A 15546-nucleotide genomic window follows, 5' to 3' on the forward strand; every position below is an offset into this window, starting at 1 on the left:
TGTTTCCCAGGTCCCGGTCCAGAGCAGGTTCAAATGGTATTCAGGAAAGGGAAAGAAAAACAGTCCAGGGAAAGAAATTTGACTGCCTAGCTAAACTAACTAATAAGCAAAAGCAAAAGCAAGAAGCAGGAACGAGAGCGAAGCGAAAGCAAGCAAGCAAGCCCTATCCTCTCTCCTAGACACAGACCGTGGGGGGAGGTGAGCCAGCTGATAGCAAGACAAAACAGCGCTTCACTTTTTGGAGCCAGTCCTGAAGGCACAGAACATAACATCAAGCATAAACAGAACACACGATTGGGGATACAAGCACCATAACGTCACCCTAGGACACCTCCAAAAAAGGCTCTTTCACCCACCCAACTCAATCCAACCCAACCCAACTCCATGGATACTCAAACAATGCTGACATGTAAATTCTTTAATTTTGACCTTTATTTTCTTGTGATCCATCCTTTAAAAACACCCAAAATTTGGTAAAAATAAAAAACCTCATCAAAGCTGTGTAAAACCCCACCATTTTAAAGGGATTGGGGGGGAATTTGTAGTCTGGGGGATATTCAGGAGGATTTGGGGGTTTTGAGGGAGTTTGGAGTAGTTTCCTCCATTATTTTGCACCCCAAAAGGTGAGGGGTTCTACCCATCACTTCAAAACCACTCAAGGAAGGTGGCCACTGAAAGTGTCTCCATCCCAGCACAAAATGTCTCAATCCCACCTCAAAATGACTGAATACCACCCCAAAAGTATTCAATCCCACTCCAAACCCTGGAGGGGAAGGAAGGGAGGGAGGGGTGGGATGTGAATCGAGAGAGGTGGGATATGGACTGGAGCAGATGGGATAGGGATTGGGAAGGGTGAGATGGGATTTGGGAGAAGTGGGATGTTAATTGGGAGGGGTGGGATGGGGATTGCGAGGAGTGGGATGGGGTCTGAAATTACATAGCTGAAGACTGGGGATGATGAGGCCAGGGGGGACCCCATTCCTGGAGGGGTTGCGGGGTATCCCCCAGTTCTGCAGGGGTTTGGCTGATGACTCACCAGTTGCCAGGCAGACCCGCAGTGCCCAACATTCCCCATGTGGACCCCACCTGCACCCCTCTCCCCTCAACTTCAGTGCCCCCCAGGAGGGGAATTTGGGGAGGGGGAAGATGGAGGCCATGCAGCCTGGGCCCCCCATGCTGTCCTGGCGGTGGCAGCTGCAGTGGGGGCCGAGTGTGGGCAGGAGCAGCTGAGAGCCCAGCGCTGCCCCAGTCCGACCTGCCCCAGCTCCATCCCTGCCCCTCCAGTGGGATGCTGTGGGTTTGGGAGGCACAGGAGACCAAGGGTGGGTGCTGGTCCTGGGGAGAAGAGGAGAAGGGATGGAGGAGGAGGAGGAGAAGGAAGGATAGAGGAGGAGGAGATTACTTGGTTAAAGCACACCAAGAAAAAGGAAATAAAATTCCAAAATAAATAAATCCAAACTGAAATAAGCCCTAAACTATTTATGTAGCTCAGGAATTTCTAGGGGAGGGAGGAGTGAGGGAAAAAAAACAGAAAAGGGTAAGGATAAAAAGGAATATGGAAGACCGCACTGTTGAGTCACAAGGGTCAGAGTAGACCCCTGTACAGAACTGAGCCTGGATTTGAACAGTTTATGCTCAAAGGCCCAATAGCACTTAACTTAAACTTAACAGCACTTAACTGAAACTTAACCAGTAACTTCACATAGAATTTATTACACCACAACAGGAACATACCCACAGGCCCGACTGACTTACAAATCTTACATACTTCCCACTCCAGGAGAGCAGCATTCCCAGGACATTTGCTATGGCATATTCAGTGTCACACACACATGGACAGGAGGAGTCTGTATGAGGTCCCTGTGGGAAATTCCCTTGCAATCCAGTGGAATTCTCCCTTCAGATGCCTTTGCATCTTCCCACCAGGTGCAGGGCAGAGCCTCGAGGAGTCGGGGGGGGGGCTCAGCCCAGGACCATTCGGGGATGCCCGGAGTGCAGCAAATGGGAGAGATCCCAGCTGCTGCAGCCTAGGAGAGTTCCAAGGGTCGCACTCAGGGCTGCTGTTTATAAGACCCAAGGGATGGGCTTTAGTCACAGACATTTTCCATCCTAGCCCCAGCTCAGGTTGGTGACTTTCTGGGAAAGGTTGAGAACTAAAATATGATATCATTTGGGATGTTATTCAGGAAAAAAAAAAAAAAAAAAAATTCAAGGCTGTTGGAGCTCGTTGGACAGCACCAGTTCCTGGAACAGACAATGTTGGTGATAAACTCAAGAGGAGTTGAGCCCAAGGGCTGTTTGTCAAGACTGAGGCCTAAACAAGTATTTCTCAGATCAAGGTGTAGCCTGACAGGAGGGGGGGCTGGGAAGAGATTTTCCCGAGAGTGTCCACTAATGTTTCAGGAGATCCAAGATGCTCTGAACCCTCTTCCCACATTCCTCACACTTGTAAGGCTATTCCCCATGTGCCGGTGCTGGTGAGTGATGAATACAGACAGAAGAACAGAATTTCCAGAGCCTGGATCTGGATGAGAGGCAGATGAGAATCACCATACGATGATGCAGGGTGGCTTCCCATCGGAGTGCGCAAGCTGTGCCTGTCCAACTCCACTGCGGAATGCCATTCTGGAAGTGGCAACTTGGCCTTTCCCATCTGCTGGAACAGCCCTCTGTGGGCAGGGACACAGGTCACGGCATGCTCCCTGCCACAGCTCCTTCCAGCGCCCCACAGCTAGTTGGATGCCCAGGGGGCCATGCCGGACCCCCCTTTCCCACTACCCTCTGCTCCACGGCCACCGCAGCACCGGCTGCTGGGTGGGGGGAACCCCTCATGATCCCCGCAGTGAGGATCCGCCTCCCCCAGAGCTGCAGGGAACCTCTCCAGGGATTACGTAAGGGAGACACGAAGGGACCCCCTTTGGGAAGCACTTTCCCGCTGTGCCACCTCCCTTCATCTTCCCTCTCCCATTCCTTTCCCATCGTCCCCCCAAATCCCAGCTCCCCTCATCTCGGTTCGGGGCTGACCCACCTTCTCTACCGCTCCGTTTGGAGGTCCCCCCGTCTTCTCCCTTCTTCCCCGTTCACACAGTGTCCCGTCCCGCCCCACCCAGAGCCCCCGCCCGCAGCCCGCGGACGGGAGCGGGGGCAGCTGACGGCAGCGGAGGGGAGAGGAAGGGGAGGTGCAGGGGCCGGAAAAGGAGGAGAAGCGGGAAGACGACGAGGGAGAACGGCCTTGATATTTGTTCTTGCCTTGCGTTTATCTCTCCCACGGTTTCCACTGTACCAGGTCCAGGAGGCCAGCTTCTGTAGCTGTCTGATCTTCCGCAAATGAGAAGAAAAGCAGAAGAAAGCGGAAGAGGAAAAAGAGGAAATTCGCGTGTCCACCGCGCCCTGTGTCCGCAGCTCTCCCGGCCCGTGGAGCATCTGCCCCGCCGCATCCCACAGGTGACCGGGAAGGGAGAACTTGCCCCATATATCTTGGGCGTCCCCGGGAGGTGTTTTTTTCGGGGGGGATCCCGGCCGTGCCTGTCGGCAGAGCCCAGGATACGGCGGGGAGGATGCGAGATCCCGCACGCCACACGGAGATCGCCCGGCGGGACATCAGTTCTGGCTGCCCCTGGCGTGGGAGAGCGGAGAGGGGCGATACCGGTTTGGAATATCCCCGGCGGACTGGAAAGGAAGAGGCACAGAGTTAACGGGGAGGGCAGGATCGCCTCGACCCTGAAACGGGAGACTGGGAGGGGAGACGTCCCCGGCATCCTGGAGTGAGGCGAGCCTGAAGAGTGGGAACCCTGGGACCCCCAGCAGCCGAAACTGAGACTGAGAGGAGAAGGGACCTCTAGGACCTCTAAAACTTCCAGCAACCTTAAGTGGGACCCAGGAGAGGGAAGACCTCCAGGACCCCAAAATGGAGAGACCAGAGAGGGGGGAATCTTGGAGGGCTCCTTTGCTGAATCTTAATATTTTTGAGGGGGTTTTATTCTGCTTTGTGGTGTTTTGGAGGTTTTCATGGACACAAGTGACTGGTGACTTCTAGAAATGGACTTGGGCAGGAGGAACCTCCAACTCAGCACACTCACACGTTGCTTTTCCCCAGAACCAGGATTTATCATTCCTAAAGCTTGGCTGAATGGAGGAGGAGGCTGCAAGGAAGAGGAAGCTGCTCCGGGACATGCAGGCAGGTGAGGAGGAAGTCGGTGCCCCTTTCCCCCTTACTTCTGCTCCATCTCCTAGCCCAGCACAGCCCCCAGCTGCAGGACAACCCCGCTGCCAGTGCTGTCCTGCTGGGGACAGACTGGGGGGATCTCCGTCCCCTTCCCTCTGGCATGGAGGTAAATCCCATCCTCTCCTTGCCCCTCCTCCCCCAGGCAATGAACTGGAGGCAGAGATCAAGGAGGAGAAATCCCCCTGGCAGAACATTGCAGAAGAGGCCGTTTTGAGCGCTTCCACGGCACAGGAATCCAATGGGGAAGAGAAGCCCCAAAGATGCCGCACGAGGAGGGGCTGCAAACCCAGCCCAGGGTGCTTCAAGGAGGAAAGAGAGCCCCTGTGCCAGGAAGGTGGCCAGAGCTTCAGCTGGAACTCAGAGCTGGTGAAGAAGCCTCATGATGGGAAGTCCCACAAATGCTTGGAATGTGGGAAGAGCTTCAGCCGGAGCTTCCACCTCCTCCGCCACCAGATGACCCACACAGGGGAACGCCCCTATGAGTGCTTGGAATGTGGGAAGAGCTTTAGCCAGAGCTCCTGTCTGATCCGCCATCAGGTAATTCACACGGGGGAACGGCCCTACAAGTGCAAGGAATGTGGGAAAGGCTTCAGTGACCGCTCCAACCTCCTCACCCACCAGCGCCTGCATGCCAGGGAACGGCCCTTTGTGTGTGGGGAGTGTGGGAAGAGCTTCAGCATCAGCTTTGACCTGATCCAGCACCAGAAGATCCACAGTGGAGAACGGCCCTATGAGTGTCCTGAGTGTGCAAAGAGGTTTCGGACCAGCTCCCATCTCCTCCTGCATCAGCGCATTCACAGAGAGGAGAGGCCCTTCCGCTGCCCTGACTGCGGGAAGGGCTTCAAACGCAACTCCCACCTGACCCTGCACCGGCGCATCCACACTGGGGAGAGGCCCTATGAATGTCCCGAGTGTGGGAAGAGCTTCTCCTCCAGCTCTGGCTTGACCCAACACCAACAGTCCCACTTGTAAGGGAAGCCCTGCTGTGGAGGCCCAGGGGCCTACCACTGGAGCTGTAATACCTTAGCCCTGCAAGGGCAAAGGTGACCAGGATCAAAGAAAGACACCTCTTGGAATACAATCGTCTCACCCATAGGCATTTGCAGGCTCATGTTAATGCAACAGGTTTTATTGGTTTCACCCAGTTCAACTGCCCTTTTTTCCTTATAGGTACTCCCCCTCGACTGTTCTCCCCTCTCTTGTCCCCTGTTGGTCCCAGTTTACTGCAGTGCTCCGCCTCTGTTACCTCACTGGTTCCCCAGTTGGCTGCCCCTCCTCTGCATCACTTGTACTCAGTTCCCACTGGCCCCTGACCCTCGGATCCACCTCTTTTCCCCCCATATGAAACCTTCTGTTCTCAGCCCCATTTTGTCTCTGTCTCTGGACCCTCTTAATCACAATAAACCACGTCTGGAGTTCCACACAAAGACCTGTTGCTGGCCTTTTTCATCAGCAGGTTAAGCAAGCCTGCTCTGGGAGTGCAGGTCACTCACAGAGGCTCGTTGTGGACGCGCTGCAACACCCTGCAAATGCCCTGACTTTGGAAAGAGCTTTGTCTGCTGCTCCAACTTCATCACCCATCAGAGGACCCACATTGGATGATCCACAGTGGCCCTCACTGGGCCAAGACCTGGGGATCCATGTTCCAGGTGGCCCGTGTACTGGGTTTGTGTGGCCAGGTTTTGGAAGTAGGGGGCTACAGGGGTGGCTTTTCTGAGAAGCTGTCAGAAATTTCCCCATGTCCAGCAAAGCCAGCACCAGCTCTGGGATGGACCCACAACTCTCCAACACCAAGCCCATCAGAGATCGCAGTGACACCTCAGGGATAATGATTTAGGAAATGAAAAGTTCTTGTGCAGACTGGGAAGATGTGAAAGGAACAGCTCTGCAGACACCTGGGGCAGTGCAGGAGGGGCAGGAGTGTTTCAAGTGCCAGAGCTGAGATTCTCCTGCAGCCCCTGGAGGAGCCCACACTGGAACAGGGAGATGCCTGAAAAGGATGTGAGCCCGTGGGAAGCCCATGCAGGCCCAGTAGTCTCCATGCAGGGCTCTGTGGATCCCTGGGCAGAGGAGCCCGCACTGGAGCAGCTTTGCTGGAAGGACCTGAGGCCCTGTGGGGACCCACCCTGGGGCAGGGGAAGGGCTCCCAACTTCTCTCCCTGGGCAGCAGGAGGAACAGGGTGCTATGAACTGACTGTGACCCCCATTCCCATCTCCCTCTGCTGCTGGAGGGAGGAGGGAGAGCCTGGGAAAGGGGGAAGGCTGGGAGAAGGAGTTTTTATTTTTCTTCTCATTATTTGGTTGGTAATAAATTGAGGTCCTTTCCCTGGGGTGAGTCTGTTTTGCCTGTGATAATGTTTGGGGAGCAATCCCTCCTGGTCCTTGTCTCAATTTCTGGGCCTTTCCTTTTATTTTCTCTCCCCTGCCCAGGTGCACAGGGCAGGGACAGAGCAGTTTTGGTGGCACCTTGCATCCAGACAGGGTCAGCCTGCCAGAGGGGGTTAGAAGTGGCCTGTGAGGGTCCCCCATTTGCTGGACATCCCCCCTGGAATAAGGTATCCCCCCTTGCTGCAGCCCAGTCCCTTGGGCAGCTCTCAGCCGAGCACTTGGTGCTGGTGACTCGGCAGTGTCCAGGCAGACCCACAGTGCTCAGCCTCCTCACCTGGACTCCAGCTGTGACCCCCACCTGTGGTAGATAGGGACAGGCGGACGGAAGATTTCGGGATGTAACGGAAAGCAGCAGGACCCTTCCCCCCTTGGACCCTTCCCCCTTCATCCTGAGATATGTTATCACCCCTGAAGTTATGCAGCCCCTCCTAACTCCAGTAGTTTTCCACTCCTTACTAACCCTAGTTAGTCTCACTGTCCCCCTCTGACGTAGTGAAGCCCCCTTGACTATATAACTCCACGAGGTAAGGTAATAAATGCCATTTGACCATCCACCACATTGGTATCTGTGCGTGTCTATGGCCCGAGTGACCCGGGTGAGGCTGGATCGCCGTGCTGTCCCTTGAAACCAGGTCGCCTGTCTTCTTAGCAGAAGGCAACACCCACCCCCAGCGCACCCCACCGGGGGAATTTGGGAAGGGAACTCGTGGAGGGTGCCAAGGGCGGGCCCCCCCTGGCTGGGCACGGCTTATGCCGCCCGCCCACGCTCCAAACTGCTCTGGACTGGTGCTCGCAGCGCCACGCGGCTGCTTTGGGGCCGTCGGCACCTGCTGCCGACATGCTGGCCATGGGGCGTGTGGCGGCAGCTGGGGCTGGACTGGTGGCACTGGTGTTGCTGGGAGCACCCTGGCTCTTGGTTGAGCAGGGAAGCAGGGGAGGGAACTGAGAGGTGTTTGAGAGGACACATAAGGGGAGGTGGGACAATGGGAAAAGGGTTCCCAGTGGGGGACCTTTCATGTCCTGCATCACTTGATCTCTGGAGTGATTCCCTGGGGCTCTGGGGGGGGGATGCAGTTCACACGGGGAGGGGCCCCAATCTCCCTGTCCATCCCTCCACAGCAAATGGGGGGGCTTCCCCTCACACAGCAGCTGTGCTGCAGTGGCCGTGTGGCAGAGTGGGGGCTGGAAAGGGGGGTCCAGAGTGGCCCCCTGAGCTTCCAACCAGATGTAAGGTGGTGGGGGTAGGGGGTGCATCCCCCAACTTACCTCCTTGGCCACACAGTGGTGTTCCTGTGTGTGAAAAACGCCAATCACTTGGTTTTTAAAATTTTAAAAGTTTAATAAAATGGTTATAAAAATAGTAATACAATTAGAGTAATAAAAATTTAGAGTTAGGACAATTACAGGACAATAAAAAGCAAAGAATTACGGATGTCCGGATGCTTTTGGGCACTAAGCTGCCAAAAAGATGCCTTGTGAACAAAGAATAACCCTTAAAAGCAATAGCCTGTTGCATATTCATACATCTCATACATGCATACATCTCATTTATGCATAAATTCATTGCAAATTCAGAACTTTTCAGGTTTTTGTCAACTTCTTCCCCTTAATCCTGGTGGTTCCATAAAGACAGAGAGAAGGTGGAAGAATGTTTGTCTTTTCCAATAAGGAGGCTGTAACTCTTCATGGGCCCTTTCGCTGTTATCTCTGTCCGAAGAATTTCTTGATTATCTCATCTCTTTCTTGAGCTAGTTAAAAAATATCTTACATAGCATAGTTTCTATTATAACATTGTGTTATAACCTAAAAATACATTTAACACACTACTTAATTAATGCAGCATAACTTTCTAACATTACACATATAATATTCATTGTAATATTTGCGAAAAACTAATCATAAAGTATGCATTTTTCACACTGTGGATAGGAAAAGCCCAATGCTACTTCCTGAACGGCCCTGAGTGAGTGAGGTTCATGGACAAGAACATCTATAACCTAAAGCAGCTCCAGCACTTCAACAGTGATTTGGGCACTTTGTGGGGACATTCCATATGGGAACACCCAGGCTCAGTACTGGAACACCCAACTGGAATTATTGGAGAAGAGATGGGCTCAAGTACTGCAGTACAGCGTCACATACTGTTGGCACAACTACAAGATCGTGACCCCAATCACCTGGCATGAGCTGCCCTATTTTTAAGGAAAATTCCCCCAAATCTCCACAAAAATCCTCAAATCCTCCTGAATATCCCCCTAAATCCCAAATTTTCATTGAAATCAAATTGAAATAGTTGGGGTTTGGAGATCTTTGTTTAATTACTTTATTTTAACCCCAATTTCATCTGTTTGTAAGAGATGAAAATGGCTCAAAAGAAAACAAAGGCCCAAATAGAAAGATTTACATGTCGGCGTCATGTGAGTATCTCTGTTGCTGTGTTGTTTGGGTGGGAAGAGCCCTTTTTGGAGCCTTTGATTTGAATAGTTAGGTCTTTGCACCAATCCATCACCACTTGTCTGTGGAAGACACCTGTGGGCTATAGAGAATTATAATAATGGAATTAAAAAGACCTCTTGGTCACAAAAGACCTCAAAGATCATCTGGTTTTGCTTGATGTTTCCTGAAGAAATGAGTGGTGGCTGCTGGTGAGATTTTTTTGGGGTCTAAAGTCAACAAAACTGTTCTTCCCAATGCATTTCCAATGTTGGTCTGCATTCTAATGGATGTTCCTTCCCCTGCATTCATCAAGATGCCTGTGGGGAACAAGGAGGGTGTGGAGACCACTAGCCAGATGTCTTCCCAATGTGGATCACTTGGAACGTGGGTTAGCAGGTCTCTGCCCTATGTGGTTCACTGGGAATATTGGTCAACATATCTTTTTCTGGTGTGGACCACCAGGTCTCTGCCCAATGGGGGTCACTGTGGATCATCCAATATTTGTCCTGTGATGGGTGATAAAGTTGGACAAAGCTCTTCTGCAGTCAGGGCACTTGCAGGGCTTCCCTTACAAGAGGGACCACTGGTGTGAGTTCAAGGCATCACTCTGGGTGATAAGGTGGGAGCTCTAGTTGAAGCTCTTCCCACACTTGGGACACTCACAGGGCCGTACCTCAGTATGGACCTTCTGGTGGCAGATGAGGTGGGAGCGGTCACTGAAGCACTTCTTACATTCCAAACACCTATAGGGCAGTTTCCCTGTGTGGATCTTCTGATGGCAGATCAGGATGGAGCTCTTCCCACATTCCTCACACTCATAGGAGGAATTTCCCCATGTGCACCCACTGCTGAATGAGGAGGTCCAAACTGTTGCTGAAGCTCTTCCCACATTCCAAGAAGCACTTGCAGGGTTTCTTTTTGGTGTGAATATGCTGCTGGACCCCCAGGTCAGAGCTCTGGCCAAAGTTCTGTCCACCTTCCCGGCACAGGGTGGATCTTTCCTCCTCAGAGTACCCTGGGCTGGGTTTGCAGCCCCTCCTCGTCGTGTGGGATCTCTGGGGCTTTTCCTCCCCATTGGATTCCTGCACTGTGGAGCCGTTCCAAATGGCCTCTTCCACAAGGTTCTGCCGCAGGGATTTTTTCTCCCTGGTCTCTGTCTGCAGCTCATTGCCTGGGGGAGGAAGGACAAGGAGAGGATGAGGTTTTTCCATGGCAGAGAGAAGGGGAAGGAGACCCCCTAATCCATCCCTGGCAGGACGGCATGGGCAGCGGGGTTGTCCTGCAGCCCAGGGCAATTTTCAGCAAAAAGTTAGAGCAGGGTGAAAGGAGCAGTGCCTTTCTTCTGACCTGCCTGCGTGTCCTGGAGCATCTTCCTCTATCGCAGTCTGGCTTGCTGCAACCCCGAGTCCAGTCCAGCTGGGGGGAATGTGGCAAAATAGAGGAATAGGAACAATGGACTTGCCTGAAAAATAGAGAACTTTAACAGCAAAATAACAAACACAGAAACCTCACGATCTGAGGAGCAAGATCCAATGACGGGGGGCGTCGCAAACATAAAAATATATAGGGGTATTCTGAGAGCAGGGGTCCAATCAGGAACACAAACTCAGAACATTACCTTACATGTGACAGGTCCCAAATCAACTGAGAACAAGAACCAGAAACATGACTTAATATAGAATAGTCCTATTAACATACTCTGCAGGATCGGTGCGTGTCTCACAAACAGGATGGGACCCTGACTGGTTGCAGACTGAGGATTTATTATCTGTCCGTATCATACAAGCAAAAAGCAAGAGGCACAGAGAAACAACATCCATGCAAAGCCCAGTCATAGACAAGATGGCAGCCCATGCAAAGCCTTTTTCTACATATTCTTTGAACCAATAATGTAAAAGAAAAGGTGTAAAATCATTATATTCTAACCAATTAGAAAAAGACCCACGTGGGTTTAACATTAACAAAAGGACTTCTGTGAACCTCAAACAATACACAATAATTCATTATTTAAGATTGAAACTTTTTCTGTCTTTGCAAAGCATATATCTAGGACTTTTCACATCTTGAACTATCAATGCATTATTGTTCTTTCTTGTTCCTTATGATAAATATAAATGTATTCACTTGGTTCTTAACTTTCTAGCTTCCCATGAGAAGGTTTAGAAATTTCCCAGCCTTTCTTAGCTTTATGTCTACTTTCTGGGGCCTTTTTGCACTTTCTAAAGTCATTTACCTTTTTATATTCCTACAACATACCATCAACATAATAACTCCCATGACCACACTCTTCTCGCCATGACCTGACCAGATATCTCTATTTCAGTATCCTGTTTCCCATGGTCTCAGGTTGATGCCTTCTGTATATGCCACTGAGGCTGAACCACTATTCATCCCAGCCGGCTGTATTCCTACATTCCTCTATCTTGCAGCCTTCTCCTCCATCTGGCCAAGTTTTGAAATAAGAAATCCTTTTTTGGGAGGATAAACAAGGTGTGAGCATGTTGGGTTGGAGGTTCTTCGTGCCCAAGTCTATCTCTAGAAGTCACCAGGTATCTTGTGTCCATAAAGATTTTCAAAACACTGAGATTCAGCCCAAAACCCATCTCTAGTCTCTCGATTTTGAGGTTCTTGGGGTTGCCCCTGACTGTGCTGCTGAAGGTCCCACTTGTATTAAGGGTTCCCCGTCTCAAGCCTGCTAGCAGTCCCAGGAATTGTGCCTCTTCAGACTCCCCCTTTTTCCAGCCTACACTTCAGTGAGTTCCGTGCCCCTCTGCACTGTTGAGCTCCCTCCTCTCCCGGCCCCCCATTCCAAGTTCTGGGGTACCTGGGGCTCTCCCCTATCCATGTTACCCCTACCTCCAGTCTGCCAGCGGTCCCACAGTTCCAGTATTTCCATTTTCCCCACTCCAGGGGTGCCAGGCTTTCCCACATTCAGCTCTCCCGGGGAGTCCCCAAAACCAGCACTCCACACCCCTGGCCAGCACTGGGCAATTGCTGGCAGCAGCCACAGGGACCTCCAAAAATAACACTACTGGGGACTGCCCAAGATATTTGAGGCAAGCTCCCTCTTCCTGGTCACCTGAGGGATGTGAAGGGCCCATCCTCCTGGGGCAGGGGGGCTCTTCCTCCTCTTGCTCCTCCTTTTCCTCCTCTTCTATCCCTTCATCTGTGGGTCGGGAGGTCTCAGATCAGCAGTGGAGCTGGACATGATGGGAAAACAGGGGAAGAGGGAGGAAATATGGGAGGGATCCCCAAAAGGAGCAAGAGAGAGGGTAGGCCACCCTCAAACTGACCAGAGGGGAACTGGGATTGTGGAGGACAATGGGACAGGGGTGGAAGAGGTGGTATAAGAGGTGGTGGGTCAGCACAAAGATGTTCTTATGGTGGTCCCTTCATGTTCCGCATCACTTAATCCCCAGAGTGGTTCCCAGGGATTCTGAGGGGGTAGACCCACTCTAGGGATTTCCCAACCCTCCATCTATTGGGGGATTCCCTCCACCCAGCCGCCAGTGCTGCGGCAGCCATATGGCAGAGTGGGGTGTGAAAAAGGGGGCAGGGGTGGTCTATTAAGCTCCCAACCTGCTGTGGGGTGTGGGGGGTTGCTGGGGATTGAGGTGCCACTGATCTGCCTCTCTCCCCATAGAGGGGTGTTCCAGTGGATGGGAAAGGCTGAGTGTCACTTCCTGAACAACCCCAAGCAGGTGAGGTCCATGGACAGTAACATCTACAACAAGGAGCAGCTCAGGCACTATGGCAGGGACACCTCCCTTCACCTTCAATACTCACCAGCACCAGCACACAGGGAATGGCGTTACAAGTGTGGGAAACAAGGAAAGAGGTTTTAGAGCAGCTCAAATTTCGTGAAGCGTCAGCGGACGTACTCGGGGAAGAGTCCGTCCACCTTTCCCCAAGCCAAAGCATGATCTGAGAAATGCTCTTTAGGCCTTGGCCTTGATGATCAGACCCAGGGCTCAGCTCCTCTGGGGCTTGCCACAAACAGTATCTGCTCCAGGAACTCGTACTGTCCAAAAAGCTCCTGCTTATTAACTAACAGCCTTGGAAACTTTTTTTTTTTTTTTTTTTTTTTTTTTTTGCCTGAATAACATCTCAGATGGGATCATATTTTAGTCCTCAACCTTTCCCAGAGAGTCACCAGCCTGAACTGGGGCCAGGATGGAAAATGTCTGTGACTAAAGCCCATCTCTTGGGCTCTGTAAACAGCAGCCCTGAGTGAGACCCTTGTGTTACAGTACAAACTGGCTTCTACTGGGCAATTTCACCCAATCACATTCTACCCTAAGCTGCAGACATCTCACAGGTCAGAGAACTGGGAGGTGTTAAGATCAGACGAATGAGCGGTTTAGACTGAGGCATTTCAAATCCCCTATATAAAGCTGGGCTCAAACAATAAAGCTCTCTCTATTGCCACTTGTAACTCTGAAGTGTGTCTCTGTCTCTGACCACCGACTCCATATTACACCCTTGGAACTCTCCTGGGCTGCAGTACCTGTGACAGTGACCTCCCTGTGCTGGGGCCTCTGCGAGCTGGGATCTCTCCCATTTGCTGCACTCGGGGCATCCCCGAATGGTCCTGGGCTGAGCCCCCCCCCGACTCCTCGAGGCTCTGCCCTGCACCTGGTGGGAAGATGCAAAGGCATCTGAAGGGAGAATTCCACTGGACTGCAAGGGAATTTCCCACAGGGACCTCATACAGACTCCTCCTGTCCATGTATGTGTGACACTGAATATGCCATAGCAAATGTCCTGGGAATGCTGCTCTCCTGGAGTGGGAAGTATGTAAGATTTGTAAGTCAGTCGGGCCTGTGGGTATGTTCCTGTTGTGGTGTAATAAATTCTATGTGAAGTTACTGGTTAAGTTTCAGTTAAGTGCTGTTAAGTTTAAGTTAAGTGCTATTGGGCCTTTGAGCATAAACTGTTCAAATCAAGGCTCAGTTCTGTACAGGGGTCTACTCTGACCCTTGTGACTCAACAGTGCTGTCTTCCATATTCCTTTTTACCATTACCTTTTTCTACCCTTTTCTCTCCCCTGCTCCTCTGTCCCCCCACCCCACCCTCCCCCCCTATCATCCTGTGAAATGGTTTTGGGTTTATTTCCATTTGAATTGATTGATTTTTTTCTTTTTTGGTTGTTGTTTCTCATCAGCATCCAGTAAGTGGCAGAGTGAACCTTGCCAAGGAACTTTGTGGTAGGGTCCTTTTTATATGAGGCCTGGTTTTGCTGATGCGTTTCCTGATGATTCTTTAAGTGACCTTAAAACATTCGAGCCCAAGTAAACAGTTCTGCAACCATACAAGGCAGTGCAGTAGGAGCAGTAGCTGCTCCAGGCACCCCCCACCTGGACCCCACCTACACCCTTCCTCGCCCCCAGCCCCCCATTTTAGGGACGGGAGAGGTGTGTGGCGCCCAGGCCAAGCCACCCTGCGCTGGCCCGGCGGGGGCCAAGTGCTGGTGGAAGCAGCGGAGAGCCCAGGGCTGCCGCAGCCCGACCTGCCCCAGCTCCATCCCTGCCCCTCCGCTGGGATGCTGTGGGTTTCGGGGGAAGAGGGAGCCGGCAGTGGGTGCTGGGCCTGGGGCAGGAGGAGAAAGGATAGAGAAGGAGGGATGAAGAAGGAGCGAGAGACAGGATGGACAAAGGAGAAAAAAAGCGGGATTAAGGAGGAGAAAGAGGAGGAGTAGGGAAAAAGGAGGAGGAGGAAGAGGGAAAAGGAGTCGTCTTACGCGGTCACTGTTTCTGCAGCCCAGCTCGCCCCCAGGGGCTTCTCCCTCCCTGCATTCCGCAGGTAACTGGGGAAGAGGAGCTCAGCCAAAATATCTTGGGGTGTCCCTGGGGCTATTTTTTGTGCAGAGTAGGATATTTTCAGCTTTCAGGGCTTCAAGGCTGATCTGCAAATGCCCCTTAGTGAGATACTGGGGGTCCCCACCAGAGCCCCTGCGGTGGGTGGTGCAGTGCAGGGTTCCTGGACCCATGTGGTGGCATTGAGGGGTGCTGGTGGGGACAGCAGTATTAGACACCCCGGGGAAAGCCAGGCTAGGGGGAAACGCGGAATCCCTGGTGTAGGGAGAGGGGCAAAACCGGTGCTGAGGGACCCCCAGAAGGCTGGAGGGGCAAGAGAAAGAGGGAGGAGCCCCAAGGCCCTAAAACCAGGACCCTAAGAGGGAGGACTCAAGGCAGTCTCGATAGGAGAACACCAAAATAGGAGGGAAGCCAGGCCCCCCAACAGCATAGAGAAGGGGGACCCCTGAGACAGAGTCAGGAGAGGAAGGACCCCTGGGATGCCCAAAACCCTGGGCATTCATAAGCTGGACCCCAGAGAGGGGGAACCAGCTGGACCCATGGTACCCCCCAAGCAGCCCAGAGAAGGGGAACCTCAAAAACCCAAAAGTGGGAGGACCATAGAGGGAAGACACCTGAAATTGCCAGGAACACACACAGCCTGAAAAGGCTGGGGACTCTGTAGAGACCTAACTTTAAATA

The 15546-nt window shown here is 52.2% G+C and overlaps 2 protein-coding genes and 1 long non-coding RNA gene across 4 annotated transcripts in view; 2 read left to right on the forward strand and 1 right to left on the reverse strand.

Annotated features, from left to right (window-relative positions):
- The window catches only part of LOC137464133 (class I histocompatibility antigen, F10 alpha chain-like), a 372308-nt gene that overhangs the window by 167140 nt on the left and 189622 nt on the right, over positions 1-15546 (forward strand). The window lies entirely within an intron of this gene.
- Positions 1-15546, reverse strand: part of LOC137464158 (uncharacterized) — a 61381-nt gene that overhangs the window by 17894 nt on the left and 27941 nt on the right. The window lies entirely within an intron of this gene.
- LOC137464145 (zinc finger protein 436-like) lies at positions 3228-5603 on the forward strand. The gene is made up of 3 exons (XM_068175472.1): positions 3228-3444; positions 4103-4181; positions 4368-5603. The coding sequence occupies exons 2-3, from the start codon at positions 4130-4132 to the stop codon at positions 5195-5197; spliced, it is 882 nt and encodes a 293-aa protein (XP_068031573.1). The 5' UTR covers positions 3228-3444; positions 4103-4129; the 3' UTR covers positions 5198-5603.

Source organism: Anomalospiza imberbis, chromosome 37 (assembly GCF_031753505.1).
Source record: "Anomalospiza imberbis isolate Cuckoo-Finch-1a 21T00152 chromosome 37, ASM3175350v1, whole genome shotgun sequence".
NCBI lineage: Eukaryota > Metazoa > Chordata > Aves > Passeriformes > Viduidae > Anomalospiza > Anomalospiza imberbis.